Source organism: Neurospora crassa, linkage group I (genome assembly GCF_000182925.2).
Source record: "Neurospora crassa OR74A linkage group I, whole genome shotgun sequence".
Taxonomy (NCBI): Eukaryota; Fungi; Ascomycota; class Sordariomycetes; order Sordariales; family Sordariaceae; genus Neurospora; species Neurospora crassa.
This window is the reverse complement of record NC_026501.1, coordinates 6123224-6149998: the sequence shown is the minus strand read 5'-3', so window position 1 is coordinate 6149998 and position 26775 is coordinate 6123224. Positions and strand designations below refer to the sequence as shown.

General features: G+C 53.6%; 9 protein-coding genes across 10 annotated transcripts; 7 read left to right on the top strand and 2 right to left on the bottom strand.

Annotated features, from left to right (window-relative positions):
* The first annotated feature begins 85 nt into the window (after positions 1-85).
* Positions 86-2689, top strand: NCU07380 (eukaryotic translation initiation factor 3). The gene is made up of 3 exons (XM_953780.3): positions 86-497; positions 586-1831; positions 1896-2689. Exons 1-3 carry the CDS (start codon positions 266-268, stop codon positions 2191-2193), a joined length of 1776 nt encoding a protein of 591 aa, XP_958873.1. The 5' UTR covers positions 86-265; the 3' UTR covers positions 2194-2689.
* Positions 2690-2795: 106 nt separating this feature from the next.
* Positions 2796-6183, top strand: NCU07381 (DNA cross-link repair protein pso2/snm1). Its single transcript, XM_953781.3, has one exon. It carries the CDS (start codon positions 3065-3067, stop codon positions 6158-6160), a length of 3096 nt encoding a protein of 1031 aa, XP_958874.3. The 5' UTR covers positions 2796-3064; the 3' UTR covers positions 6161-6183.
* On the bottom strand, positions 6108-7546 carry NCU07382. Of its 2 annotated transcripts, none has more exons than XM_011394856.1 (3): positions 7342-7519; positions 6720-6970; positions 6108-6630 (listed from the first exon to the last, which is right to left on the bottom strand). In XM_011394856.1, the coding sequence occupies exons 1-3, from the start codon at positions 7353-7355 to the stop codon at positions 6593-6595; spliced, it is 303 nt and encodes a 100-aa protein (XP_011393158.1). In that variant the 5' UTR covers positions 7356-7519; the 3' UTR covers positions 6108-6592. The 2 variants fall into 2 exon arrangements, with proteins under 2 accessions (XP_011393158.1, XP_011393159.1); XM_011394857.1 differs by having other exon boundaries at positions 6221-6630; positions 7412-7546.
* Positions 7547-8566: 1020 nt separating this feature from the next.
* Positions 8567-10923, top strand: NCU07383 (transcriptional regulator Ngg1; the record flags this gene model as incomplete). The annotated part of the gene is made up of 2 exons (XM_953783.1): positions 8567-9080; positions 9194-10923. 2 exons carry the CDS (start codon positions 8567-8569, stop codon positions 10921-10923), a joined length of 2244 nt encoding a protein of 747 aa, XP_958876.1.
* A 632-nt stretch (positions 10924-11555) lies between these two features.
* Positions 11556-12354, top strand: NCU11349 (hypothetical protein). The gene has a single exon (XM_001728091.2). The coding sequence runs from the start codon at positions 11567-11569 to the stop codon at positions 11771-11773; it is 207 nt and encodes a 68-aa protein (XP_001728143.2). The 5' UTR covers positions 11556-11566; the 3' UTR covers positions 11774-12354.
* A 315-nt stretch (positions 12355-12669) lies between these two features.
* On the bottom strand, positions 12670-15179 carry NCU07384 (mitochondrial thiamine pyrophosphate carrier 1). Its single transcript, XM_953784.3, has 2 exons — positions 13812-15179; positions 12670-13710 (listed from the first exon to the last, which is right to left on the bottom strand). Exons 1-2 carry the CDS (start codon positions 13895-13897, stop codon positions 12795-12797), a joined length of 1002 nt encoding a protein of 333 aa, XP_958877.1. The 5' UTR covers positions 13898-15179; the 3' UTR covers positions 12670-12794.
* Positions 15180-15493: 314 nt separating this feature from the next.
* On the top strand, positions 15494-17688 carry NCU07385 (hypothetical protein). The gene has a single exon (XM_953785.3). The coding sequence runs from the start codon at positions 16114-16116 to the stop codon at positions 17401-17403; it is 1290 nt and encodes a 429-aa protein (XP_958878.3). The 5' UTR covers positions 15494-16113; the 3' UTR covers positions 17404-17688.
* Positions 17689-17926: 238 nt separating this feature from the next.
* Positions 17927-19971, top strand: NCU07386 (Fe superoxide dismutase). The gene is made up of 2 exons (XM_953786.2): positions 17927-18458; positions 18840-19971. Exons 1-2 carry the CDS (start codon positions 18197-18199, stop codon positions 19508-19510), a joined length of 933 nt encoding a protein of 310 aa, XP_958879.1. The 5' UTR covers positions 17927-18196; the 3' UTR covers positions 19511-19971.
* Positions 19972-23274: 3303 nt separating this feature from the next.
* On the top strand, positions 23275-26731 carry NCU07387 (hypothetical protein). The gene is made up of 5 exons (XM_953787.2): positions 23275-23985; positions 24267-24291; positions 24618-24696; positions 24757-26248; positions 26308-26731. The coding sequence occupies exons 1-5, from the start codon at positions 23976-23978 to the stop codon at positions 26343-26345; spliced, it is 1644 nt and encodes a 547-aa protein (XP_958880.2). The 5' UTR covers positions 23275-23975; the 3' UTR covers positions 26346-26731.
* Positions 26732-26775: the final 44 nt, after the last annotated feature.

Below are 26775 nucleotides of genomic sequence, written 5' to 3'. Positions count from 1 at the left end.
CCCGCCACGGTGTAGAGGTAAGGAGCTAGGTACGGAGAGCCCCACACCACACAATTACCCCACCCTGCGAATTTCTGAGTTTTGGGGCAATTTGCTGCACGGCCCGGACAGCAGAATCCCACAGCGACACAGCCCCGGCGAATTCGAAGCAACCCCTCCGAGTCCTGGGTCCTCTTTTTATTTTTGTCTTTGCCAACTTGCGCCAGGTCCCGACTATCGATATTATTCCGATATCGTTTCATCGCCCACATACGACAGCCAAATCATGACAAACCCTACTCCTGGCCTTTCGGGCCTCGTCGACCTCATCGACTCCCTCCCCGACCTGGGTGCCACTTGGGGCCCCGCCATCACCACCGAGACCACTCTCAATGGCGTCCCCTACGCTCCCTACTCCAAGGGCGACAAGCTCGGCCGCATGGCTGACTGGACTGCCGATTCCAAGGATGGTCGCGACGGCCGTGGCGGTCGCCAGCAGTACAACAGGAACTTCCGTGGTGCGTTATCCTAGCCGGCCTCTGTCCTCTTCATGACCCTTTTGAGGTCTGGATGAGAGTGATGATGTTTACTAACTTCCCACTCCAGACCAGCAGATCTACGGCGCCGGTTCCACCTCCATCTTTGCGCCCCCCGTCGCCGAGGACGAGTCTTCCTTCTCCGTTGTCTCCAACGTCAAGGATACTGGCAAGACCCGCTTCGGTCGTGGTGCTGTCTTTACTAGAGGCCGTGGCCAACGCGGCGGTGCTGGCGCCCAGGCTGGCAGGGGTGGTGGCCGTCAGACCTTCCAGAGGACAGGTCGCGGTGGTCAGCAGTACGGTGGTGGCTACGACGGTGGCCGCGGTGGCCGCCAGAACACTGGTGCTCGCGGTCGCCGCTTCGGCTGGAAGGATTATGACAAGCCCCAGCGCAACCGTGATGCTTCGATCAACATCAAGGGTGACTGGAAGTTGATTGAGGAGATTGACTACAACCGTCTCAGCAAGCTCAACCTCGAGACCGACGAGGGTGAGGATGTCGATGACTACGGTTTCCTTTACGCCTACGACCGCTCCTACGACAAGCCCGTGGTCAAGAACGCCGAGCGCAGGCTCGCTGCCATCGACCGTGCTGCCTACAACGTCACCACTTCTTCCGACCCCGTCATCCAGGAGCTCGCCGAGAAGGACGAAGCCACCATCTTCGCCACCGACAACATCCTCTCCATGCTTATGTGCGCTCCCCGCTCCGTCGCTCCCTGGGATATCGTCATTTCCCGCCAGGGCAACAAGATCTTCTTCGACAAGCGCGACAACGCCGCTCTCGACCTTGTCACCGTCAACGAGAACGCCGCCGACGCTCCGCTCGACGCTTCCGAGGGTTCCAAGGATGGCATCAACCAGCCCCACGCCCTTGCCGAGGAGGCCACCTTCATCAACCACAACTTCGCCAACCAGGTTGTCGTCGAGAACGAGTCCGAGAAGGTCAACATGGCCCACGAGAACCCCTTCTACAACGCCTCCGAGGAGAACGTTCCCCCTGCCTCCAAGGCCTACAAGTACCGCCGCTTTGACCTCTCCACCAGCGAGGAGGAGTCCACCTTCTTGGTTGTTCGTACTGAGATCGACGCTGTTCAGAAGAATGCCACCGACGGCAAGAACCAGCTCGTTACCGTGCACGCCCTCAACGAGTGGGATAGCAAGGCCCAGGGCGCTGGCGGTGCCCTCGACTGGAGGACCAAGCTCGCATCCCAGCGTGGTGCCGTTGTCGCTACTGAGATGAAGAACAACAGCTGCAAGCTCGCCAGGTGGACTGTCCAGTCCATTCTCGCCAAGGCCGACGTCATGAAGCTTGGGTAAGTTTTGCGCCTTATGTTGATCAATTCTCAATACTAACCACTCTTTCTTTTTCCCCGATAGTTTCGTCTCCCGCGTCAACCCCAAGGTCAACGACAAGCACGTTATTCTTGGCGTCGTTGGCTGGAAGCCCAAGGACTTCGCCAATCAGATGAACCTCCAGCTCTCCAACGGCTGGGGTATTGTCCGCACCATTGCCGACATGTGCCTCAAGTCCGAGTCTGAGGACGCCAAGTTCGTCCTCGTCAAGGACCCTAACAAGAACATTCTTCGTCTGTACGAGGTCCCCGCCGGCAGCCTCGACGAGGAGGCTGAGGAGTTGGACCAGGTCGAGGAGGATGGTGAGGAGGCCGAGGAATAAAATACCTTTGGGCGTGTAGAATGGGTCATGAAATAGAAGAGGCTTTTGCTGAAAAGGAATAGAAAGCCTCTATAATGCAAACTGTGTGGGAGGGTTATGAGGATTTGGGGATCTGAGCAAGTGCGATATGCTCTCCCCTGGACCGATGGGAAGCGGAGAATAAAAGCAGTTTTATTATTCAGTTAAGGAGCGTTTTTTTGCTACTTGTGTTTTGAGATATATGGTTGGTTTCTTTCGAAGGCGTTCATCAACCGAGAATGTCACTCATGGCAGGACTTTCATATGCCGTCTCGAGAAACAAAAAGGTGGTCTGCGTTGACAAGACTGAATGGAGACATGGGCGTGGCTCGTGTAGCGTACACAGTATTTGGTTCAGATATTATGCAGCGGCTTATGATTGCGGGGAAATACCCATAGACAAAAATTTCGAAGTCGACAGACTTTGAAAGGATAGTTGATCGCTCGCGCGTCAATTCAATTGTCTTGATTCTGGCGATTCTTTGTTGAAGGGCCACTCTAGTCTCACGTGACTTCGCGACGCTTTTTGGCGTTTGTTGCTTCCCTACCAACGCAGATTTGCCCCTCGCGTTCTTTGCCGGGCCCGTTTGCTGCCCGTTTGTTGCCCGCTTGCAGATCCATCATGCATGTCTTCGCCACTGCGACTGAATAGGTACTAACCCACAACTCCGGCTCAGTCAACCTGTCCCATCTCCTCATTCCATCACCGGCATCATCTCCAGCATCGATCTCGTTCACCAACATCCCCTTTCGATTCAGTTATAGCAACGGCGCGCAAATCTCCAATCACTTCACCATCAAATCAGCATAACAAAAAGCGCGGCATCGATTTCTACACTTGGAAGCTGAAATTATGCCACCAAAGTTATCATCATCATCCTCCGCCGGGAAACTGACCAGCTCTTCCTCCAAAACTCCCGTCAAGTCTGCCCGAAATAAAGGGTATATTACCAAGACGCCCATCTCCTCGAAGCCAAAACCGAAGCCGAATGCGAGTATCCTAACTTACTTCAAGAAGGCGGCGGATGAGACCCTTTTCATTGGTGAGGGTGGGGTGACGGCTGAGGATCTGCAAGGGATTGATGGGGTTGGGGTTGAAGGTGAGGAGGGTGAGGGTGAGGGTGGATTTGAGGCAGAAGTTGAAGGTGGCGGTGTTGATTTGAAGGAGGCAGAAAAGGTTGAGAAGCAGCTCAATGACGTTGGGGGGCCGACTAAGAAGAGAAGTCTCACTCCTGATGGTTTGGAGGAGGAGACAAAGGGAAAGAGGGTGAAGGCGGATGCAGTTCAGGTGAAGAAGGAGACGGAGCAAGAGGAGGTGAAACTGCAGAGTGAGGAAATGAAGGGAGAAATTCTGGCGGTGCCGCATAGTAGCGGCGCGCAAAGCGCAAAGTTGGTTAGGAATCCGAGGAGAGGTCCATTCTTGGACGATTCGGACGAGGAGGATGAGGATGGGGCGGAGGCGGTGGAGGGGAGCGCTGCTCCTGTCAAGTCTGCGGGTTTATCAGATTACGAGGGAAGGGAGAAAAGGGATGAATCAGCCGACAAGACGGAAGTCGAGACGTTGAAAAAAGTTACGAAGAAGCCTATAGTTCCTCTTTTACGACAAGAGACATCCGGTGCTAGAGCGGACACCCAAACAAAACAGGAAGACGAACCGGCAAAAGACGGTGCAGATCAAATCGATAAGGACCCACAAGAAGACAAGGAAAACCACCACAACGACCTTCAAGGCGAGGAACTGAGAGAGAAGCGGTACGTGCAGGAGCAAGCCAGGCTTGAAGCAGAAGAGCGGCGAGGTTTCATCGGACAGGATGATGATGGTTATGGCGAACTGATGTTGGACGATGCCGGATTTATCGATGAGATTGAGGACGATGATGATCTAACATTTCCCCCGGCGAACCCGGATGTCATTACAGAAAGCTGCCCCATATGCAACGCAAGTCTCACCGGCGTAACAAGCGACCAGGCCACCGCTCACGTCAACGCTTGTCTTGACGGGAACCCCTCGCCATTTCCCCCTCCAAATCAAACAGCCGCAGACCTACGAGTACCCAATGTTAAGGAGGAAGTGCAGGAGAGCGCAAATTCGATGGATAATATGATGGCGGGTCTCACAGAAGGTAGCAAACGCTTCGCTTCTCGCGCCGCCGTCGCCCGCCCAGGACAAGCAAATCCCTTTACGCTCCCTGGCGACAACGACGATCATAACTCTGGCCCTGATGTGAAACTTAAAGGAACTGGCAGCTCAGCTTTCAGCAAACTAATGTCCTCCCACGCCGAATCAGCCGCCTGGGCCACTGCCGCTGCCGCCGAGTCTGCCTCTCGGGGAATGCCCGCTTACAAACGAACCTGCCCCTTCTACAAAATAATGCCCAACTTTTCAATATGTGTTGACGCTTTCCGCTACGGCGCCGTCCAAGGCTGCAAGGCCTACTTTCTTAGCCACTTCCACAGCGATCACTACATGGGCCTCTCCGCCAGCTGGGTACATGGACCTATCTACTGCAGCAAAGTGACCGGGTCGCTGGTAAAGATGCAATTGCGGACAGCGGCCAAGTACGTCGTCGAGCTGGAGTTTGGGGAGACGGTGCCGGTGCCCGAGACGGGCGGTGCTGTGATGGTCACCATGATTGAGGCGAATCATTGTCCGGGGAGTTCGCTATTTTTATTCGAGAAGAAAGTTGGCAAGGAGGGAAGGATACAGAGGATTTTGCACTGTGGCGACTTCAGGGCGTGTCCAGCGCATGTGGAACATCCGTTATTGAAGCCGGAGACGCTCGATAAGGTGACGGGGAAGACAAAACAACAGAAGATTGACGTTTGTTACCTTGACACGACGTATTTAAATCCGCGGTATTCGTTCCCACCCCAGGAGGATGTGATACAGGCGTGTGCCGAGGTGTGCGCAAAACTTGATAGGGGGTTGAAGGAGGGGAATGAAGCCGAATGGGATCGGCTATTGAGGATGAGAGAAAGTGGCGGTAATGCAAAGGAGGGGCAAGATGTCAGTCAGTTCTTTGGGTACAACAGTAAGAGGAAGGGGGATGGCAGCATCACATCAAACCCAACACCGCCCGAGGAGGAACAACAAGCAGAAACCAAACCCCCTCCCAACGCCTTCACCGCTCTCACCTCTTCTTCTACTATTCGCAAAAACCGCCTCCTCGTGGTCTGCGGCACCTACTCCATCGGTAAAGAGCGCATCTGCGTCGCCATCGCGCAAGCCCTCCGCTCCAAAATCTTCGCTTCCCCTTCCAAGATCCGCATCACCAAACAGCTCGACGACCCCGAGCTCTCCAGCCTGATGACCGCGGACCCCCGTGAGGCTCAAGTGCACATGCAAGCTCTCGGCGAGATCCGCGCCGATACGCTGGCTGAGTACCTCGAGTTGCACCGGTCCAACGGGTTCAGCCGCATTGTCGGGTTTCGTCCCTCGGGGTGGAGTTACCGGCCCGGTTCCGGGTCCAATAACAACCAGAACAGCCATGAAATACAGTTACCGCCCGACATCGACACAGGACCTCCCGCCTCCGTCCCCGTCACCGCCAGTCTCCCTCCATCGTCGCTGCCAACCACGCACCTCCTCCACGGTAACCGGTTCCGCCCCCGCTTCTTTGCACAGAACGTGGTCCCCCAGCGCGGGAGCGGGAGGGAGGCCATGTGCTTTGGGGTTCCCTATAGCGAGCACAGCTCGTTCAGGGAGCTGGCGCTCTTTTTGATGGCGTTGAGGGTGGAGAAGGTGGTGCCGACGGTGAATGTGGGGAGCGAGGCGAGTAGAGCGAGAATGAAGGGGTGGATTGATCGGTGGGTGGGGGAAAGGAGGAGAGGGGGGTTGGTGAGGATTTTGCATGAGCAGGAAGGGGGAAAGGGAGAGAAAGGGGAAGATACCAAAGGGCAGAAGTTTTGGGATGGGAAGGATGCGAGTGGTGGGGAGGTTTATTGGTAATCTGTGCGGTGCTCTGTATGGTGGTGTGCGGAAGGGTTGGGAAAGGGGGGAGTGCGGTCGGTTGGTTGTTTGTAAATCTGTCTGAAACTCTATTCGGCCGTTGTGTTTGCGTTTCCACTCACACATGGAGAACACCGCCCTTGCCTGATTCTCGGTTCAACTCAGCCGTGTTCATTCCTCATCTGGTATCCGCCTATGTGACACTCTTGACGCCCTGCCTGCTTGTCTTCTCCCGTACCACCCCATCCTGGTCTCTGGCCCTCTTCGTTTGCCCTTGATTCTCGAGCGCGTTTCCTTCCAGCTTCGTCAATCGCATCTGTTGATAGACAACGTTGGTAGCGACAATAACGGGTCGAAAGTTAGGGTGTGCGTTCCGTGAAGTGGTTCTAGAGCGAATGATCCCCTCCTCCTCCTCCTCCTCTCCTCTCACATTCAACCCTGCTTAGCTTTCGTAGCCTGGTTGGCCGCCTCTGCAACACGGCGTTAGTATGCATCCAACCCATTCAACCCTTCCATGCAGCTACCACGAGCCCCTTCTCACTCAACACACAAAACATACCTCTTCTCGTGGCATCCTCTAACAACTGGATATCCACGCTCTCCTGGGGCAGGTGAACGTAACGAACCACAGACCCGCGGATAAACACGTTCTTGACCGCGCTCAGGTGCGGATACTTGAGCTCTTCAACGACTTGGATGTTGTCGAGCTTGATGTTGAGGAACTGGTCGACGCTCTTGAGCACGCCCCGGATCTGGATGTCGTTCTTGAGCTCGACCGTGACCTCGTGGTCGATGAGGGTCTTGAAGAAGCTTTTTGCGTGAAGTGTCAGTCTGTATTTGTTTGACTAGATGTTGCGGTGGGTGCTTGAAAGGGAAGAAGGGGGGGTGGGAAGATGTGGTGTGGTGTCGATGCGCTGGTCCGTATTCATAAGGGAATGCAGGGATTGATGAGCAATGTTGGTAAACAGTGTGGTATGTTGAAAAGTCATCATGTGTCAACTCAGGCAGGGCTTGGTCCAGGTATGTGAAGCAACTCCTGATATGCGTCGCAGACCTTGTCATGCTCGGCTTCAAAGCAGCATCACAACATAGCGTAGACTTGACCCCACTAGGGAATAATGACTTGATGTAATGAACGAACACGAATGCTCCTCTTGGGTTGGATGAGAAAATTAGATTACCTGAAGAACAACATGTTGTTGGTATCAGTGTTGCTATGTTACCAAATGAGTGACGGGAAAAGAAATCAACCTTGATGATGTTAAGATATGTTGGACAACAGAACTAAAGTGACGGGCATTCATCAATTGGTCGAGGTGCCCGTTGCTTGCTGGAACTGTAAACGCCAAGGAGACGACTGCCCAACTCGGTGGAGGACTTGGAAAGAGGTGAGCCGCGCTTTGGGAGTCCGAGCGTCCATCAAGTGCAGTGGGAGCACAGACCATTTGTTCTCTATCCGCCAAGACCTAGGTGCCCGTATCGTGCTACCACAGTAGATAAGTACCTACCTACTGGCAGCTGACAGCCCGGGGAGGTGGGCAGGTATGGCACAGTTAGTTTGTACACTACAGAGCTGCCCTGCCTCCTGAAAGTGCCCATGTTGAAGTCGAACCCAAGTGCCGTCCAACTGACCTCTACCTCTGCAGGAAAGAAGTGCCCGACAACCAAAGTGTGGCACAGGTTCAGTTGTCTGTTGAGTAACGGCAACGCGAGGAATTCACAGGCGCGACACGGGCACATCAGTCACACAAACTCAAACACCCGACGGAAATAGCATTGCGAGGCCCAGGGCAAGGGCAACTCTGGAACCCCAATTCCACTTGCAACTTGAAGTGTACCTCTCCTACGTAACTTAGTCACCTAACTTAGTTACGTACACTTACAACGCAGAACGCTACAGAGCAAGTGGAAGTTGAAAGAGGCCCGCCCAGCGCTCTGGCCCAGTCCCATCATTGCCTGATTCCCACACGATTCTTCACTCCCCGCGAGCGACAGTCAGGGTCGACAGGGATGTGCCATCAGTTATTGTGCCGTCATTGGATTGTGTATCGACCAGCATCGACCGCCTTTCAGCGAGCGAGGCAGACCGCGACGAGCATCCCTCGAGCACGCCGTGGACGCGGCAGCCTTCCCGGGTCCTGATACCCCTTATTAGACAGACAGACGCCATATCGACATCGCCGTTACCTACCGAGGACCCAGAGCAGCCAGCCCCCCCAAGACCCCCCGAGTCCGGATCCTCTTCCACGGAACTCCCTAAAATCCCAACAGATACCTGGAACCCCCGACAGCACACGGGCCGGAAGTCGCCGCACCAGGATCACCCGTAGTAAGGTGCGCAGCAGCCAGCGGCCAGCAAAAAAAAAAGCCAGGAGCGCGCGCGGGGTTGCCGATTACGCAGCAACAATGCCGCCGCCCTCGGGCCAAAAAGGCAGCCAGAAGGGCACGGGGAAGAAGGGTGGAGCGGGTGTCATGCGCCAGCACCAGCACCCGCGCAGTCGCAACACCACGCCCAGCGCCGGCTCTCCCCAGGTCGCCAGCCTGCCCCCCATTGAGCAGCACGAGACGGCTACCCTGGACGTGCGCTTCGACCTCTTCCGCAACATCACGTACGACGACCTTGTCGACCACGTCGCCAACAACACCGCATCGCCCGACTCCAAGAGCCTCGATGGCCTCCTGTCCCGCCTGTCACGTCTTAGCGAGGTCATTGACAAGCGGGGCACCAACTGTGACAAAGGCATGCGTCTGCTCGCCCAGTCCCGCCGCCTCCGCGAGAGCGAGCTGGCTGCCGAGCGCGGCCGCGAGGAGGAACGCCGCCAGAAGGAAGCCGACGAGGAGGAGCGTGCCGAGCGCAAAGCCAACAAGAAGAAGCGGAAGGCCACCGAGAACCTGGCCCCGCCCCAGGGAAATAGCATAGGTCCGTTACCACCACCTTCACCTTAACCACCGTGCATCCCCCCTTCCAATTGAAATTATCTACCTGCTTTGACAATACAAAGCATGGTCCTGACTCCCCTCTCTTCTCCGCAGAATATTCTTCCCCAGTTCGCGAGTCCGGAAACAAAGCCAGGAAGCTCTCCCGCGATGACTCTGCCAGCTCCTCTCTCTCACCAGTCGCCCCCAGAACGCCCACTGCCATGGAGGCCGACGAAAAGACAAAGACCGAGGAAAATGACGACGACGACGACGATGACGATTCCGATGACGATGGCCAGCCTCCGCCGCCTGCACGACCACAGGCCAACACTTTTGGCGATGACCCGTCTACCTTTCCCGATCCGACCGTCTACGAAATTCTCCCGGTGAAGCCGGGCATGACAGAAGACGAAATCAAGGAGATCTATTCAGTTGCAGTGTATCCAAAGAGCGACCTGGCCGACATAATAGCTGGCGATCCCCCCGATAAAGACTTCAGCAATGCGAAACCTAGTAATCAAATCAACTTTTCTACTTTCAGCACTTATGTCGAACCGTTTTTCCGACCATTCACAGAAGAAGATCTCGCCTTCCTCAGAGAGCGTGGCGATCGAGTCACGCCCTTTGTTATGCCGAAGCGCGGGAAGAAACATTACACAGAAATATGGGCCGAAGAGGACGGCGCCATGGCCATTGATTCGGCAGATGTCAAGGACAGGTTGCCTCCCAATCAGCCTCGCGGTAACATTGAGAACATGAACGACGAAATTGCCGAGACAGACAAGCTCTCGGTTGGGCCCATTCTAGCACGGCTATTGCAGACGATGCGGCCCGAGCATCGCGCACCGCCTGCGGATGAGAGACAAAACGGCGCCACTGCTGACGGGGATGTTACTATGAACGGCGTCGATCGCTTTGATTTCGGGGACACTCAACCACAGACAGCATCACCCACGGTAAATGGAATCAATGGCACAACTGGACCGTCCGCCTCAAACCAGCTCCCGCCTGCGACTTTCATGCCCGAGTCCAACAGCGAATCATGGAAGAAAGCTTCGCATCCTAAACTCGATTATTCCCAAGTCGACGAACGTCTCAAACAAGAACTACGACATATTGGCTTCCTACCTTTCCCGCCCGACCAAACCAACGGGACCTCTTCCACAGCTAACAACGTCTCATCATCGAATACAGGTAATAACAACACGTCTTCCACGAGCGGCTCATCTGCCTCGCATCCCTCCGGCGGTGACCCTGGTCCCACAGCTGCCGACTTCGATGGTCATTATGATGATGAAGTTGCCGCCCGATTACGTCTTCTCCAATCCCGTCTGCACGAGCAGGTTCTTCTTAACGGTGCCCGCAAAGCGCGTCTCACTGAGCTTGTCAAAGAGCGCATGGCGTTTCAAGAATATCAGACCATTCTTGAAGACCTTGACAGCCAAGTGCAAGCAGCCTACCTCAAACGGACCCGTACAATGGGCAAAAAACCGAAGAAAGCCCGGCCAGGCGCCGCAAAGGATGGCGCCAACGCGAATGGCGGGTCCGGGACGCCCGGTCCAGGCGGTGCGGCAGGCATGGCGAGGCCAGGCATTGGAGACCTCACGCGCACGCTCATGGAGCGTAGGCGGAGGTGGATCGAAAACATGGGACCACTTTTTGAGGATGACGTGCCGCCTTCGGAAGATATGAGTCCAGCGGCGAGGAGGATTAGAGGCTCCAAACTCATGAAGGTTCCCAGAGTAAATGAAGAAGGGAGCACGATTTTTCCACGAGAAGCAATGGCTGAACTTATCAAGCGGGAGAAAGAGTCCTGGGACGACGAAGAGGCTGACGAGGAGTGAGTAGCTCACACACATCACCTCCCCGGGCCTCTTGGGGTCTTCCCATACTCAGAGTCCTCCTGCTCGGGCGTCGTCCCCGAATACCCACAACGATGAGGATATGACATGGATTGTGGATGTTCATCGAGATGAGCAACTCAGTACAGCGGCTGGACCTGATGAGAAAGAACATGATCAATTCAACATACTGTTCGGATTCGATGAGGAAGAACACGAGCAAATCAGCACCTCGGCCGGGCCTGATAAAAAAAAGAAGAGCAGGAGCAACAAAACGGACGTAAAACCCAGGTACAAGACTAACACCAAAACAAACGCGAAGACAAGTCAGAGGACAAACAACGGGACGAACCTCGTCCTGCAACAGAACTTTCCGGCATACGAAGGCGTCAGCGATGCAAGGAACGTACGATCAAGTGCATGGGATTCATAACGCCGTGCGATGACTGCAATGCATCAAGCCTGGCCTGGGGAATCACTGTCGTCCACCCGCATCTATTTTACCATATGCTATAACATGCCAGCGATGCAAAGGAATCAGCAGCTTTCTATATACCATCGAGAAGCCCCGCCCGTCCTGTGTCAAGGCCGGAGTAGGAAATTAGTGTCGCCCAGAACTAAAGCGACGAATCTCCCGAAGCACAGGATGTCAACAATGCACAAGGATACAACACACGATATGCACTATCGAAAAGCCATGTTCGCCCTGTATCAAGGCTGGTGTGGGAGATCAGTGCCGCCAAGCACCAATGGAGGTGGTGCGCAAGAAGTTGCCTGCGTTATGAGCAGAAGAAAAAGTGTCAGTTTCAGCAACAGAGGGCCGTGTTCTCCTCTCATGAGAATGTCTGATTGACAGCTTTGAGTAAAGACCCTACCGAAGCGCCAACCGGCCAAATACCGAGAACAACAAGTGGCTGCCCATGAGCTAGGAAGACGACGGTCGCCTCAGTCACTTTCTTGCTTTCAATCTTTTTTCCGTTTCCATCATTGGACAGACCAAGGTGGATGTATCCGGTTTGGATTTTCTTACCACTGGCCTGTACCACTATACATACCTACTCGTCTATTATGGTTGACTATTTCCCACCCATCCTGTATTACTGAACGGTTCTTGTCTCATTATGTTCTTCCATCAGTGTACTTGGCTTCTCTGTTTTTGACTTTCCATCTATTTTTCCAGCGGTTGGGAAGAGGCTATACAGCAGCTGTGGTCTTGTATGCATGGTCGGCGTTTTGGATGGTCAAAATGGTGTAAAATTGGGCAGGGTAGGGTACGGCAAAGAGGCTGGTAACCACTACTGGTTCTGGGTTCAAAGAGGAGGCAGGTTGTCCGTTAGGTTTTATCGCGATTATGGCTTGGGACATCATCACTTTGGAGGACAAATTAGGCGACAGTACTAGGTATTGAATGAGATTACAGGAGAATGTCAGGCCAATGATATATGTCTTCCATGTTGTAGGTGACCTGCTCCTTGATTCAACGGACATTGATGCGGGTTACTTTGTTCTTGTTCATGTTTCGTTTTCGGAGAAGTTCAGCGATTCCGCCCATTCCGAACACTTCGTCCAATCAATTCCAGGACATGCCCGAGTCTTGGATGTGTGTCAATATCTTGATCATCTGTAAATGCATTGCCATGACCGGATCCGATCTGTTTGGGTAATCGTGAATGAGTTTCGTTTCATAAGGGTTGTGTTGTCATTGTTTTCCATCAAAATTCCGGATTCACGTCGAGAACTTCACACATGCAAAACAAAACAAATGGAATTCGGCGCCTGTGCTTGCTAACTCACCGCGCTGTCTATCTAGGTACCTATAGCGCCTCGCTTATCGACCCGCTGAAAACTCGCAAAACCGTCGTTGTTATTTGGAATTATACCCCCTCCTTCCGTCCCGGCCCCGCCGCTCCAAGCCTGATATACAACTTCAACGCCCTCTCATAAGTCCACATTGTAACTGCGCTCGCTGGCGCTGCCTTGAACAAGCTGACCGTCAGTCCTCTATACAGTCCCCTCACCCCCTCTCTCCTCACAATCGTCGCTACCGTCTTCACCATCCCCCCGTCATAAACCGGTATATTCTTATGCACATACATTCCCCTCGTCGGTCCCTGCACTTGGATCCTCTTCCTCACCAAATCCAACGGAAACGTGCCTGTCTTGGCCATCACGCTCGCCAGCACGCCTGCCACTGCGCTACCCGAGCTGTAGGGCAGCTCGAGCTTGGAGAGCCGGGGCCGAAGGGTTTCGTACACGCAGAAGAACGTGCCCATGTAAGGGATGATTTGCGCCAACCCGGGCCCAAGGCCGCGGAAGTAACCCGTGACGCCTTCAGAGGCGTAAATGGTTTTGAGCGCTTGTACAAGAGAAGGGTAGACACGCTCGACGCCTTGCGCGGCGAAGCGGGTACGTAGTAGATCGAGGGGGTAGGTAACTGCCGTGGCGACGCCACCGGCTGAGGCGCCGGCTATGAAGGACTCGACCGATGGGGGCAGTTGTTTGTTTTGGTCTTTGGGGAAAGCGGCTTGGAGAAACTGGGTGATGGAGCGGTAGGTGGTGAATTGAACGGCGGCGTACGAGACGTAGAGAAGCTCGGCGGGGATGTTGCCCTTCCAGAGCCCTGTGAGACCTTCGGTGCGCAGGATGTGTCGGATTGTAGGAAGGGTGCCCTTGTAGACGGGCCCGCCGCCGATGATTTCGGCGCGACGCTGGTGAAGGAGCGGGTCTGAGAGGGAGTGGTGTTGCAGCTGGAGGCGGATCTTGACGACGTCGAGGGGGGCGATGACGAAACTGTTGGGAGGCAGTACGGGGGCAGGTTAGTAACAGAGGATGGTTGGGGCAAGGACTTTCTTAGGCAACTTTCAAGGGAAAGGGGGTCGTGACGGACGTACCGAGAGATCAAGCCGGCCGTTGCGCCGGCGGCTGTCACCTGAAGGCGGGAACCCTCATCTTTGAGGCGTTCGGCCTTGCCAGACATTCATCCAGCACGCAATACAGCGGAGAGGCTGGAGAAGTGGGCGCACCCGGTAAACGTGGGCTGAGCGATGCGTGATCGACGACCGGTCGTTGTCGAAGTGCGGGAGAGAGAGGGCCAAGCTCGAGCTGACGTAGAGCTAGTACCGCTACAGTACCTTGCGGACTGCAGGTAGCGTTCAGAGTGTTCGGGCTTCGGTGTTCGGATGTACCGACGGCAGTGCTGTGCGCCTTGCGGTGGTAGCTCCGGAGATGATGCTTCGTGTGTTTCTTGGACGACGGTCGTCAAGCCTTTGCGGTCGGTTCTTTTGTAAATTCATGATAAGCAGAAGTGGGATGTAACTGCGAAAGATATCAATTGATGTGAAAACTGCCCCAGGGCAGTGATCTAATTGGATGGGGCAGGCGCGCCAAGGCTTCTATCGTCGAATCTTTTTCGCGTTGATCAGTCGTCTACCACCGGCTTGTGCCATTGGGATAAGACGGCGAATTGATAACGCACAAGGTTCATGCGCTGAGTGGTCCCTGATCAATGCCTCATGTGGCTGAAAAGTGTCGGGAATGAATGCGTGTATGTACGTGCGTCTTAGATTTTCTAGAAGAGCCGAACATGTTTGTAATCCAACTGGGCCTCAGAAACGGAGACGGACATGGTACAGTGAATGGGGCGTTTGATGCTGCAGCGCAATGGTTCTGTGTACACACTGCCTCCATGTATGTATGTGCTTAGGCGTTGCATCAAGCACTTGCCCATCTGGCCAGGGTGTTGTGGTCTCACTGCTTTCGCAAACTGATGGTGATGACGGTGGCTCGCAAGGCGAAGTCTTATCCTTCTCGTCTTGAAGAGGCGTTGCCGTCATGACAGCAGTGACGACATTGTTCACGACTCGCAACTTGAGGATCAACAGGGGTGCCACGCGCTCAGCTCAGCCTTGGCTTCCACTTTGTCACTTGGGTTGAAGATCGTTGCACTGGCTACGTACGTACGTAACGTCCTGTTGTGACCCGTATTGTCTGTGATGATTTGGACGAGAGCTGTTGCTAGGTTAGGTAGAACGAGAGCTGGCATACAAACTGTGAGATGAGTCGTTATGGAACATTCCTGTCCTATAGAAGGGATGGCACCAAAGCATACCTACACAATTCCTCGACATGTGTTGATGTGACCCTTTGGTGTACGTACCTGTGAGAGCTTTATCCATATGGGGCAAGCAGGAGTCAATGATACCGGCGTCGGTCGAGCGGTTGTGGCACGGAAAGGGGTATGTACAGTAGGTGATTCCGTCTCTTCCATCCACATGCTAATCAAATGGGAGGACACGTCCGGAGTCGAGGACGGTTCACCGTAGCATTGCCATGTCCGGGGTTGGCGCTAATTGGTTCCATCCGCCCGAAGGTTGCTACCCAGCAATCGCCCACAGCAACCATCTCACCACCCCAATGAGGAGTCAACCCCAGTATTTCCTTGAATTGGCTAAAGCTGCCCACACCTGGCCCCAGTTCTCCAGGTACGTACCTGCCGACGGGATGCACCCCAGCGTTGTGAGAATGTCCACCTGCGCTCAATGCACAGGGCTCTCAACTAACTCTTGCAGTTCACGAGATGGACCCCGTCATCTTCATCATCCCGCAACAGGGCATCGAAGCGTAGCAGAATCCCGTGAACCCACCGGTGGGACTTTTGTTCATCCTCTGAGGCTGTTACCTAGTTATATCCCCGATCTCCGTTCTCTCTTCCATCCTGTCTTCTTTCCGCTGTTCTTTCTTTTCTTTTACTTTTCTTTTCAAGTTCCGACTTTGCATCTTCACCCTTTCACCTGCTTGCCCATCGAGCAGAAGCGCTGCACCCCATCTGCAGCAACAGAACCTTCGTCCAAGCTCATACACCCACCAAGAACCCCTTGCCATCCGCAGTGCTTGCAGTGAGTGCATAGAGATAGATCGAGCTAGATACATCTTCCTGCCCATCTGCAAGACAAGCATCCAAGCCACGCTCCACTGTACGCATACTCATCGACGTGTGTTGAGCAAACCATCGCATGTGATCATTCACTTTGTTCGCCTGCCAAGACTAGTCGCTATAAAGTCAACTAGTTGCAACCCTTGCTGAGAGTCCAACTTCTCTTGGAGAGTGCTACAAGCAAAGCTTTGGACCCCCGCATCAAACACTTATTACAACCTTGCCTTCACAATCTCATTACCACAACAACAATACCTACCATGGCCATCGCAGCAATGGCTCCTCCTAGTATCGCCTCTCCGGATATTGAGAGCCTCGTGAGGCCTGTCCTCTCCGCCCTGCCAGGAGCGTCTGCGTCGACCGAGCCAGCTACAACAGTACTGCCCCTTCTTTCGCCCATTCTTAGACAGCGAGTACAGCTTCTTTCCGGCGCCAGCTCAGATCCATGGATCCGTCTTCTTACCTATGACACTTCGAAGGTCTCCAGACTCACCGAGATCGCCCAAAGCGGTAGCCTGGATCCCCATCCGGTATCGGGAGAAGTGGAGATAGATTGGGATTACGACGTCCACATCAAGTACAGGAGACCTGACCCCGAGACACTTCAGACCCTCGTGGTGTTGGGAGAGTTCGACCTGTTCATTCGTCTTGTGTACTGCGTCAACGACAAAGACGGTGGCGGCGACGGATGGCGTGTGGGCGAGGTCGGTGTAGCCAGCAATCCATCTCCCCTCGAATCCTTCCAGGGTCATGCTACACTCGATGAAGCAGAGAAGGCGTTCAAGGCCCAACAAATCTCTGTGCCAGAAACCAAACCAGTTGCCCAAGTATCCGTCCAAGCTGAACCGGTTGAAGAGGATGACGACGATGATTACTGGGGCCGATACGATGCCACGCCTTCCCAAACTCCCGGTCAAGGCCGCTCTCCTGCGCCGCCGTCCTTGGGCGCCGGCCTCAACACTCAAAAACCCCATCCCTTTGAGCGTAGTCCGTCCGCCGAAGATGCGTACTTCGCCCAATACGAATCCGTACAGCCAGCCATGGACCCCCATGATCCAGACGAGGAGGCCTTCCAGGGCGGAGCTGTGGGGGGTGGTGCACCGCTTAATGGTCTCCCCCTTCGCAGGTCTCCGTCGCCAAGACAACAGGCATATGAGCCGCCTGTCATCAAGTCCGCACCAGCGCCGCCGCCATTGGGCCTAAACGGAGACGGCAACGGCGGTTACGTTCCATCCCGATCACCCTCTGATAAGTCCGGTTCTGACTCAAGTGGCCGGCGCATGTCCCAGGCGGACGAGGAGAGGATGGAAAGCCTTGCTCATCCGCGCCCAGCCAGTAGCGCCAGCTCAAACGGATCCCGCATGGTGGCCAAGCTCGAAGAAACGGCGGAAGCGCAAGATCGAGTCGAGTTTGGAGTTAAGCAGCACGTCTCAAGGACGATTCGAAGTCTATTCCAGCTGTCACGCGGCGCTGGCATCAGTCGTGAAGAGTTCGAGCGGATGGTCAGGAACGAGCTTGATGTTCTTGCGATGGTGGAGGACGACGTTTGAATGACCAGGGAAGGAAGGGAAATTGATTCAAAGGGGGTGTCGGTGTTCACTGTTTATATTCCTCATTCTGTTCGGGATACTGCATCATCGGGTCGTTTTTGGCGTCAAGTAGTACTGGTGGGGGAAGTCCGGTGAGGGCGTCCAGTTCGCCTCGTGATTATTGTTAGTTGTTCGGACTTCGAGCAACGGCGTCCACGGAATTATTTTACAATAGCGTTACAGAATATCGGTCAAAGTACGATAATGAACATAGCACATACACGAGCAAAGTAGAGAAAGATGCCCAGTATCTGTGCACCAGTACATCATCGAAACGGTTGAAGACGCAAGTCAATGTGAACGCCAAGTACGGAACTCCGGAATTGGCAAACAGCTACCCCACCAAGGACGGTAGGTACCTCTCAATAACATCCAGGGTTAGGGTCAAACCTGGCTCTTTGCGAGGACGGTGAGGCTGCCGGCCGCCAGTTCGTCCCAACGATTGGTCCCTGCTCCAATGGCCGGGTCCTTCCGCAGCGGAGCAAAAAAAGTCTCGAAAGTCGCGTCCCACTTCGACCGTCTTCCGGGGTTGAGTGCCCGTGTGTTCTGAAGTGCGTCCGCTCTGCGCCGGCAGCCCGTCCAGTCTTGAAGTTGTCTCCGTCCGTCCTCAAGGTCCGCCCCCCACACACACTGTCCACCGTCCATCTCCCCCGACCGAACGACCGGCCGACCTTCCCTTCCACCGAACCTTTCCTCCGACCCCCGGGCCGTTTTCTTGCGGAGAAAGAGACCAAAAAAAACCCCAACAGACAAAATGATCGGCTCCATGGGTCTAAGGATACCCCGTGCGACAAGCTCGCTCCTCGGCCGTGCCGTCAACGCTGTCGCCACCAACCAGTCCGCCGTCGCCGGCGCCAGCATCGCCGCTCAAAGGAGATGGCAGCACTACCTCATGCCGCTTCGCGACAACTTCGAGCAAGAGGGCATCCGCAACTTCCTCAGCCCCGGCTCCGTCAACATGGCCTATACCGAGTACCAGACCTTCATTTTGGAGAAGCTTAACGCGCTTGTAGTAGGTACGTACGGATGACACAGCAACACAGAACATACTCGTCTGGGGAATTTGGTGTCGCTGCGTTATCATGTGGCACGGCATAGCACGGCATGGCATGGATGAAGGTTACGTGCGAGGATTACTGGCTGCGAGGAATTGGTATCCTTTGGTCGAAAACGCCAAGCTGGGATGCTGTTAAGCCTGAGAGGAAGAGGAGGCATTAGCGCAGTGGTTAGGCCACAAAGGAATTGGTGGAGGAAATAGAAGGAAGGGGACTCGGATTGAAGCTCAAGCCAGAGCATGCCCTGCCTATCCGGGGGGGAAGACATGATGTCACCTATTTTGCTGCATGGGAGATATCTAACCGACAAACCACTTTGCTTACTTCTCTTTCGTCAAACAGGCACCGACTTTGAGCAAAAAGACACCAAGTCCATCGTCCTCGCCACCGCACGCGACCCCGAGCTCGCCCATGTGTTCAACCACGCCTCCATGGCGCACAACAACCACTTCTTCTTCGACCACCTGTCCCCGGTCCCCGTCAAGATGGGCGACAAGCTATTTTACCACATCAACGAGAACTTCGGCTCCGTCGACACGCTCCGCGACGAGATGATCGGCACCGCCGTCTCCATGTTCGGTCCCGGTTTCGTCTGGCTCGTCCGCACCCAGCTTCCCGGTCAGCCCGTCGCCCTCCGCGTCATGGCCACCTACTTGGCTGGTTCTCCTTACCCGGGCGCCCACTGGCGCCGCCAGGAGATGGACGCCCAGACTTCCATCGGGAGCTCCCCCCAGGGCTTGAGCAACGGCCAGCGCTTCTTCGAGCGCAGCGCAGCTGGGTTCAAGGGCAACAAGCTTGAACCTACGGCTCCCGGCGGCACTGATTTGATTCCGATCTTGTGCCTCAACACGTGGGAGTACGCGTGGCTTCGCGAATACGGAACTGGTGTGGGTGGTATGGGTGGTAAGCTGGCGTATGCGCAGAGCTGGTGGAACATGATTGATTGGGCCAAGGTCGAGGAGGAGGCCAGGCTGGAGACTAGGATCTTGACGGGCGGTGATAGCTCTGTTTAGCCTCTTGCTTCCATTCTGCGGGGGAAGAGGAGGGAGGAGTGAGGAGGAATTGAAGTAGGAAGTGAAGCGGGAGCGTGAAAGCTTAAGCCTCGACTTTTTGGTTCTGAATTACTCGCGACTACTGGTCCATCAGTCCATGCCTGCCGCCGCCATCGACAGTCCGACGGCTGTCACCTTGTCCGAGGGGTAGAAAGAGCGAGTGGAACGGGATGGAGATGGATTATTGTACGGTTGCTGCCCAAGTTACTTCTGTGACTTTGTCTGTCTATATGGAACCCGGATATATAGGGAAAAGTTGTTCTGTACGATAGGATAGCATGACGGTGAGACCGGCCGGAAAAAGAGAAAGGAAAGTAAAAACCAAGCCAGCCCCGGCAGCTGCCATCTATACTTTTACATGTGTATATTACCAATGAACCAAATGTGTGTGTGTGTGTGAAAGAGGAAAGCAGGATAACGGCAACGAAGCAACAAACGGATAGGTCAAATGCAAATTGTAAATATAGCACTTTGAAAGATGGACGCACATTGTGACATCGACATCCAACCTTCTCTGCTTACTTGACCAAACTTTTTAGTACATCTCCTAAGGACCTCATACGGACCTACATGTCCGACTACTCCTTACTCCGCATGATGTCTGCTTCCTTCACGATATCAGCTCACTAGGTAACTACCACGACACATCAGCTGTTGAAAACATACCTGACCGCTGCCAGTTGTAGCCCTTCTACCTTTGTAGTTTCAGCCTCTGATTTCTCCTCCTTCGCAAGGCCTCAGGCTCCATGCCGAGTGATCGGTGACAAACTGAATCTTGACTATTGACTGTTAGGTTATCAGATTTGCCTGGCCGAGACCTCACTGGTTCGTTTCAGCGCGGTAGCTACTAAAAGTAGGTACGTAAACCGAGCACCGGTGAAGGACGGCAGAGTGAGTGTATCGGTGTCTCGATTGCCATGCCATGCCATGCCATGTCATGTCTCGCATTGGGACTCCGTACGTTGGATCCGGTCAAAGATTTGGTTCGAACTGGCTTTACTCACTCACGGTCACTCAATCGATGTGTAATGTCCCGGTTTTGAAACCACCCAAGTTGAGCACGAGGTAAAGCTCAAGGGAGGATCAGTCGAGATGATTCATTTTTTATATATAGAGGTATATATGTATATTGATATACATGCAACACAACTGTTGTTCTGACGAAATTTGATCTTTCTGTCTTTCTTTCTTTCTTTCTTTCTTTCTTTCTTCCACTTTAAGTTGATTGGGTTTGGGCCCTCTTCTCAGCTGTACCTACCTTTGACTAGACAACATCTGTTAAAATATTAAACTCTCCTTGTCAAACCCGGATGTCTGTATCAAATGAATCCAGTGACACCAAAAATCCAGTCAGATACCGACGGGAAGATGCCATGCCATGCCATGGTTTATCTTAGCACACGCAGATGGCTTGAGTAGCGCAAGCTCCTGGGCAACGCTCGGCAGCAACCTATGAAGATTGCTTAATTGTCCACGGCGTACTGGTAGTGTATAGGTTAGGCCTGGTGTAACCGTGCCTGATTTGTATCTCCCCCTTGACAAGCCTCATGGCCAAGAGGAGAATCCGGTTCAGATGAGAGGTGGAATAAGTTCGGTACATACAAGTATATGGATGGATATGTATGTAGTGTAGAAACCGGTATGCCCGTTGAGCACCTGTCACTTGTAGATTACTATTGGGGAGAGGGGGGAGGAGAGAAAACAAGAATGTATACGTGTCTCTTGACCATTGCGGTATCTTTGTCATACATAGCCTAGGTACTCAGGTGATTGGGACGGGCTTTACGTTCACAGCTGTTGTTTCTTGTGAAACATGAAACTTTCTCCCAATAAAGCATGGCAGACGGGACGCAGCTGCTGCTTGCTTGTCAATCATTCGGACTATCGTCTTGGTGATACCGGCTAGGCGTACCAAGGGAAAAAAACGTCAAGTGAGAATGTAAAAATGAAATAAAACAAAAAAGGAAGAAGGGATTGAGATGGGTGATCACCCGGTGATCTTGTAAGTGCCGAATCACAAATGTTGTGGGTTCGTATGTACTACCTAGTATATTACTAACCAGGTGTGCTATATTACTAACAGTTTTGTTAGGCGGTTCCCGTTCGATTGTTTGAGGCTCAAGATCGACAGTACCATGGGCGACTGCGAGCAGATTACCCAAACCATCGGACTACGGAATTCGGCATGGAAGAAAAGCAGTTCTTTAATGATGGAAGCTTTCAACGCGTAGCATTTGTAATAGGTAGTCCAAGAAAAGGGGGTGATGACTTGATTAGTATGCTATACTGTAGGTAATTGAAGATCACCAGCTGAAAGTCTGGAATGGTCTTCGACACAGCCAAGAATAAGGAGCATTCCAGACTCGGGTATCCAGTTAGATTTCATAGTGGAGCCATAGGTTAAGCTAGGAAGTGAGGTCGGTGCTTCTACTAAGATATCGAGTTTTGCTTTTGAGGGATTGCTAGTTTGATGTATTGGACATGAAACTTGGTTCTTGAGTCGTTGGAAACCTGTCTGTACACCATGGTACACCTCTGCGTCGATATAAAAAGGCACCTCGTCAATTGGGCGATCTCTGGGAGTGGCAAAACTTCCATGCTCAAGGTGGCAGTCTGTACGTGAAATGGCAATTTTGGACTTGTTAAAGCCGAAGTTTTCTGTAGTGCCACTAGCGCCTTGATTGTGTGTACCGCGCTGCCCTTGTAGTGTACTTGGCTTAGTCATGGTTCGATGTTTGGTTCGGTTTTATACCGAGCGCTTGAACTACGCAGTAGAGCATGTCGATCGCTGGTTCGCTTTGCTTAAATATTGGATGGAGTCTACAAAACAACAGGCTTTTGTGGAAAGCGAGTTGAGAAGTCACCTGTGACAAATTTCAGACGTCAGGATGATGAATCCGTGAACATACCATACTCACCCCTATTTCCTTTTATCTCCGGCCATCCAGTCAACACGTCGAGATCAACACCCTATTGTGCCCCGTCCCCGTCTTTCGGACGGGGTGGTGTATGCGAACGGAATAAGCGTGCGATCCGAAGCCTCACCTGGCTGAGTGGGCAAGGCGAAGCAAGGAACCCTTCTTTTATTGTTGACGCCGAATAGGATGAAAAACAGATCGTACCTACCTTATCTGGAAATGGAAGAGACGTCGGACACAGCATCGGAGGGCAAGGGAAGCGAAGGGAAGGTGCGAGCGACAGCACTCCCATGATCCCAGAATGCACCTCGCTTTTGTCTTGCTGAGACGGTCCGCGGGAGCTGTCGCCGGCTCTTGTTCTTTTCATTCTTTCCTTCTTTTGCCATCGCTCATAGTTGAAGTGTCTTGACGGTTCCGTAGCAGTCCTGTCGCCAAATTTGGACAGACACTTCACCATGCCTTCACCCCCTTTCTTCGGCTGAACAGCAGGCGACCTTGCTGGCGATGCAGCTTTCGCCTCTGGGAAAAAGGCGGGACGCACAACGCATCGCAAGGAGATCTGCTCGCTTCAGATCGGTCTGCGAAAAGAAAAAGAAAGGTGAGGAGAGCAGCGAAGCAGGACGCAGCGGGGCATTGTGCAGCCGAATGGAAATATGATGGACGACGGATGGGACGTCGGAAAAGACGTTTGCGTTGGGAGTGGGCGGGTGAAAACGCACGGACAGGAGCGGCCAGGCATGTACTTGGTAATAATAAAACCACGCTAGACTGTGGTCGGGTGGATGACAAAAGACGTCAACTTTGGGAGTGAAACTGCAGTCGACACCTGAAAAATCACTGGCATCCCCCCGGCGAGCGGCGAGCGGCTGCGCTCCGGCATCCCCATCGCATCGCCTGGCTTCTCCATCCCGTCCGCCTTGTCTTGTCCCGTCGGTTCGGTCGGTCTTTGTGGTCTGCGTTCCCGCCGAACGTGCCTTTTGCTGCAATCTGCACTGCAACATCTGCACTCGCCATTCCCGTTTTCTTGGCTTCACGGTCGGCCAGATCTTGGCTCTTTTCCCATCTCCCCGTCACTCTTTCCTTGCAACAGCAGCAGACAGTGCAACCAGGCAGAGGGCGCGCAGCATCCGTCCTTCCAAAGTTCGTCGAGTTGATTGGGAATTGGCAGCCACAGCAGCGAAAAGCGAGCCTCCACTTGACTTCGCAAGCAACCTCGAGCACGCCAACTTCCATTGTCGCCAATCTTCCCCCTAACTTCATACCGACCAAACCCTGAAACATCCCAGTTCTCCCCTAACGACTTCTGATCTTTTGCCCGGCTGTCCGTCCATTCCTTTCGCCATCGACCAAATCCTCTCTCGTCCTTCAACCTCAGCAGCAGCGGCAGGGCAGCAGCACCCACAGCCCATTTTCCCCTACGGCTTTCTTTCGCAAGAAGACGGCTGTTTTGCGGATGCCATAAGACCCGGAGCCGAAGGGCCGCTGTAAACCCTTCGAAATGCCCAACAATGTCTATGTGTGGGTGGTCCCGTCGCTCCTTCTCTTTCCCCCTATAATTTGAAGCCCCTCCGAACAGCACCCCGAAAAGCACCCATCCCCCCCCTCCGCTTCCGCTTTCCTAGGTAGTGCTTGGCGTCCGGTCGATGCTCCTGAGGCCATCACCTCTTGGCTAGCCAAGCCTCGCCAAGCCTCAGGAAACGAGCACCGTCTGTCGCCGCCATGGGGACACATCTTCGACCTCGTCATACCAACCTAACACAATTATCGACGACCATCTACTGACACGATTACTGTTGCAGCTGTCGATGAGATTCGGAATGTCGTGTACGTCGTCGTCCTTCCCACTTTTGTGGTTTACCCGACCCCCCCATCTCGTCCACCTTTCCTTCAGTTCCTTCTTAACCCACTCCAAGTGGACCCTGCACTGGAGCTTCCCCTTCCTAAGCCCAGCCAAGTTCCAACTCTGCCTCGTTTTCTCTGTCGCCAAGTTCGATCGCCAAGATTTCATCTGCATCCTAAGCCAAAGCCATATGGCTTCGGACGCGATGGATCGCTATGGCACCAGCCTTAGTCCCGACATCGCGAGCTCCCCTGTACTAGACGACACAGCGTCGGAACTGTCCTTGCTGACCCGCCTCAACTTGGTGCAGCCTGTTACTTAGCAATCCAGCCTGGCGCGGTGGCACAACTATTTCCAACACCGTCATCAGAAATGTGACGGCTTTAACAGTATGTCTGGTAGTTTACCTTGCTGTTACGCGAGACGTCTCGTTGACACGCTGTCAATAGCACACACTCACAGTTTCGACCCGCATCGCCGAGAATATAACGGTCCTGGCCTCCAAGTATGCAGCAACCCAGAATGGCGTTATCCAGGGTCTACTATACGTCCCCGACCTTTCCGAGAAATACCCTTGTGCGGATAACTTGACCGCATATATACCAGAATCTGCTCCTCGTCGTGCTCAGCTTCCGCCCGCTAATATCAACCTTATCGCCCTTGTGCCTTGGATTAACGCCCAGTGTGCTCGACACTTCTTGATTTCAGCTCGTCAAGACCCGGTCCGAGGTCTCATCTTCTACAAACCCGACAACTCGACCGAAAAACCTCCCAAGGGTAGTTCAGATGAATGGGATATTGGAGACGGTGGAAAATGGAGATCTCAAGCTGGGTATCCCATCTATGCCATGTCAGGTGCCGCTGGTCAGCGAGTTATGAACCAGTTGAGCTTGTACTCGGGTAACGTGTCGGAAATACCCTTTGGTGATAGAATCGCCCAAGTGTATAATCCTAGCCCGGGCGATTTCGTACGAGTATGGACCGAGTTGTCGGTTTCGACCGACACCGCTCTACCTGGAATATGGGTCTACATCCTGATCATCATCGGTGTTCTCCTGGGCGCTATTATCGGGATTTCGCTCTTGATGCATTTCATCCAAGCCAAGCGTCGCTCATCCCTGCGCAGACGTGTTATTTCCGGCGAGGTCAACCTAGAACGAATGGGTATCAAGCGATTGAGGGTGCCTATGGAGGTCATCGACACGTTCCCTCTCTTTACTTACCATTACGAGCCGGACAGCATCAGTGTGCCAACATCGCCGAGATCTTTACGTCCCGACAGGCCCAGGGGATGCAGTCGCACTCAGTCGGAAGCAGCCACCGCGCAGTCCGTTTCTGGGCTAACCGTGGCTATGTCAGAGAAAGCCCCCAGCACCGTTGCGACCGACTATCAGCCAGCATGCGCTATCTGCTTGGAACCGTACCAGAACCGAGTTACGGTTATCCGCGAGATTCCCTGCGGGCATATCTTCCACACGCAATGTATCGACGAGTTTCTCAGCGAAAACAGCTCGCTATGTCCGATTTGCAAAGCCTGCATGCTGCCCAGCGGGTACTGTCCCAAAATTACCAATGCGATGGTGCGGCGAGAACGGGCGGTGCGACGACTACGAGACCGGATAACAGTCGAAGATTCTTGTTCGGAATACGAAATGGTTGATCAAGGAAAGCCAATCCGGGGGGGCAAGAGTCTTAGGAGCTTACTGGGGGGAGGAGATGAGTCCAAAGCTGCGGATGCAGCTACAATTGGCACGACTCCATCCCGAATGTCAATCAGACAGGGCTCTATTCAACGCGCGGACCGAAAGCAACAAAAACAAGTCGAAAACAACAATAATGGTAATGTGCAGAGGGGTAGTCCTCCTGTGCTCGGGAGGAAGCGGATGCGGGAGCTGGCTGGCGGATCTGATATCGACGACGGGGAGTCACAAGCACCAGCCTGTAAGTTGATCGTTCTTTGTTGCCGTGAGAGCTCCGGATTGACCATATTCGCTACACAGGGGAGAGATTACGACGCAAAGTATTCCCAGGCTTCTAGGTACAGCCGAAGGATAGCTGGGCTTTTTTACGCACTTGGTGGACAGGTAGTAACAACGGCTCTTTAGAGCACTTCGAGAAACAAATGAGCAGGCGGCATTTTTCGCATCCGCCTCCAGTTCTTGGAAAGAGTGGGAGGGGGGAGTATGGTGTAGGCGATATGGACATGATACCCCTTTTCGCATGTTTTGGCAGATTCACATAAAGGTGACGGGCATAGAGGAGAGCATTTGTACGGTTTTGGTATCGGCGTTCTAATCATATTGGGGCACTTTGTGTATATAGACTTGCCTCGAATGAGGATATGAACTGGGAAGTTTCCAAGAGGACCTCGTAAGACAATTTAAGGAGGTGCACGTTGAAGAAATGACAATGCACAAATTTGAGAGATTTAACACGAAACAACTCAAAGTTGTGAAATTGCCAAGCCT

What these genes read in the sequence shown, in the direction of transcription:
- NCU07385 (XM_953785.3), top strand. Translation starts at nt 16,114, where the DNA reads ATGGCCATCGCAGCAATGGCTCCTCCTAGTATCGCCTCTCCGGATATT.
- NCU07384 (XM_953784.3), bottom strand. Translation starts at nt 13,897, where the DNA reads ATGTCTGGCAAGGCCGAACGCCTCAAAGATGAGGGTTCCCGCCTTCAG. An exon ending in ACGGCCGGCTTGATCTCTCG is followed by an intron (nt 13,711 to 13,811) that starts GTACGTCCGTCA and finishes GCCTCCCAACAG; the next exon opens with TTTCGTCATCGCCCCCCTCG.
- NCU07386 (XM_953786.2), top strand. Translation starts at nt 18,197, where the DNA reads ATGATCGGCTCCATGGGTCTAAGGATACCCCGTGCGACAAGCTCGCTC. An exon ending in GCTTAACGCGCTTGTAGTAG is followed by an intron (nt 18,459 to 18,839) that starts GTACGTACGGAT and finishes TTCGTCAAACAG; the next exon opens with GCACCGACTTTGAGCAAAAA.
- NCU07381 (XM_953781.3), top strand. Translation starts at nt 3,065, where the DNA reads ATGCCACCAAAGTTATCATCATCATCCTCCGCCGGGAAACTGACCAGC.
- NCU07387 (XM_953787.2), top strand. An exon ending in GAAATGTGACGGCTTTAACA is followed by an intron (nt 24,697 to 24,756) that starts GTATGTCTGGTA and finishes CGCTGTCAATAG; the next exon opens with CACACACTCACAGTTTCGAC. An exon ending in GGAGTCACAAGCACCAGCCT is followed by an intron (nt 26,249 to 26,307) that starts GTAAGTTGATCG and finishes TTCGCTACACAG; the next exon opens with GGGAGAGATTACGACGCAAA.
- NCU07380 (XM_953780.3), top strand. Translation starts at nt 266, where the DNA reads ATGACAAACCCTACTCCTGGCCTTTCGGGCCTCGTCGACCTCATCGAC. An exon ending in GTACAACAGGAACTTCCGTG is followed by an intron (nt 498 to 585) that starts GTGCGTTATCCT and finishes TTCCCACTCCAG; the next exon opens with ACCAGCAGATCTACGGCGCC. An exon ending in GCCGACGTCATGAAGCTTGG is followed by an intron (nt 1,832 to 1,895) that starts GTAAGTTTTGCG and finishes TTTCCCCGATAG; the next exon opens with TTTCGTCTCCCGCGTCAACC.
- NCU07382 (XM_011394857.1), bottom strand. Translation starts at nt 7,464, where the DNA reads ATGAATGCCCGTCACTTTAGTTCTGTTGTCCAACATATCTTAACATCA. An exon ending in CATATCTTAACATCATCAAG is followed by an intron (nt 6,971 to 7,411) that starts GTTGATTTCTTT and finishes TCACGCAAAAAG; the next exon opens with CTTCTTCAAGACCCTCATCG. An exon ending in AGAGGATGCCACGAGAAGAG is followed by an intron (nt 6,631 to 6,719) that starts GTATGTTTTGTG and finishes GCCGTGTTGCAG; the next exon opens with AGGCGGCCAACCAGGCTACG.
- NCU11349 (XM_001728091.2), top strand. Translation starts at nt 11,567, where the DNA reads ATGTCAACAATGCACAAGGATACAACACACGATATGCACTATCGAAAA.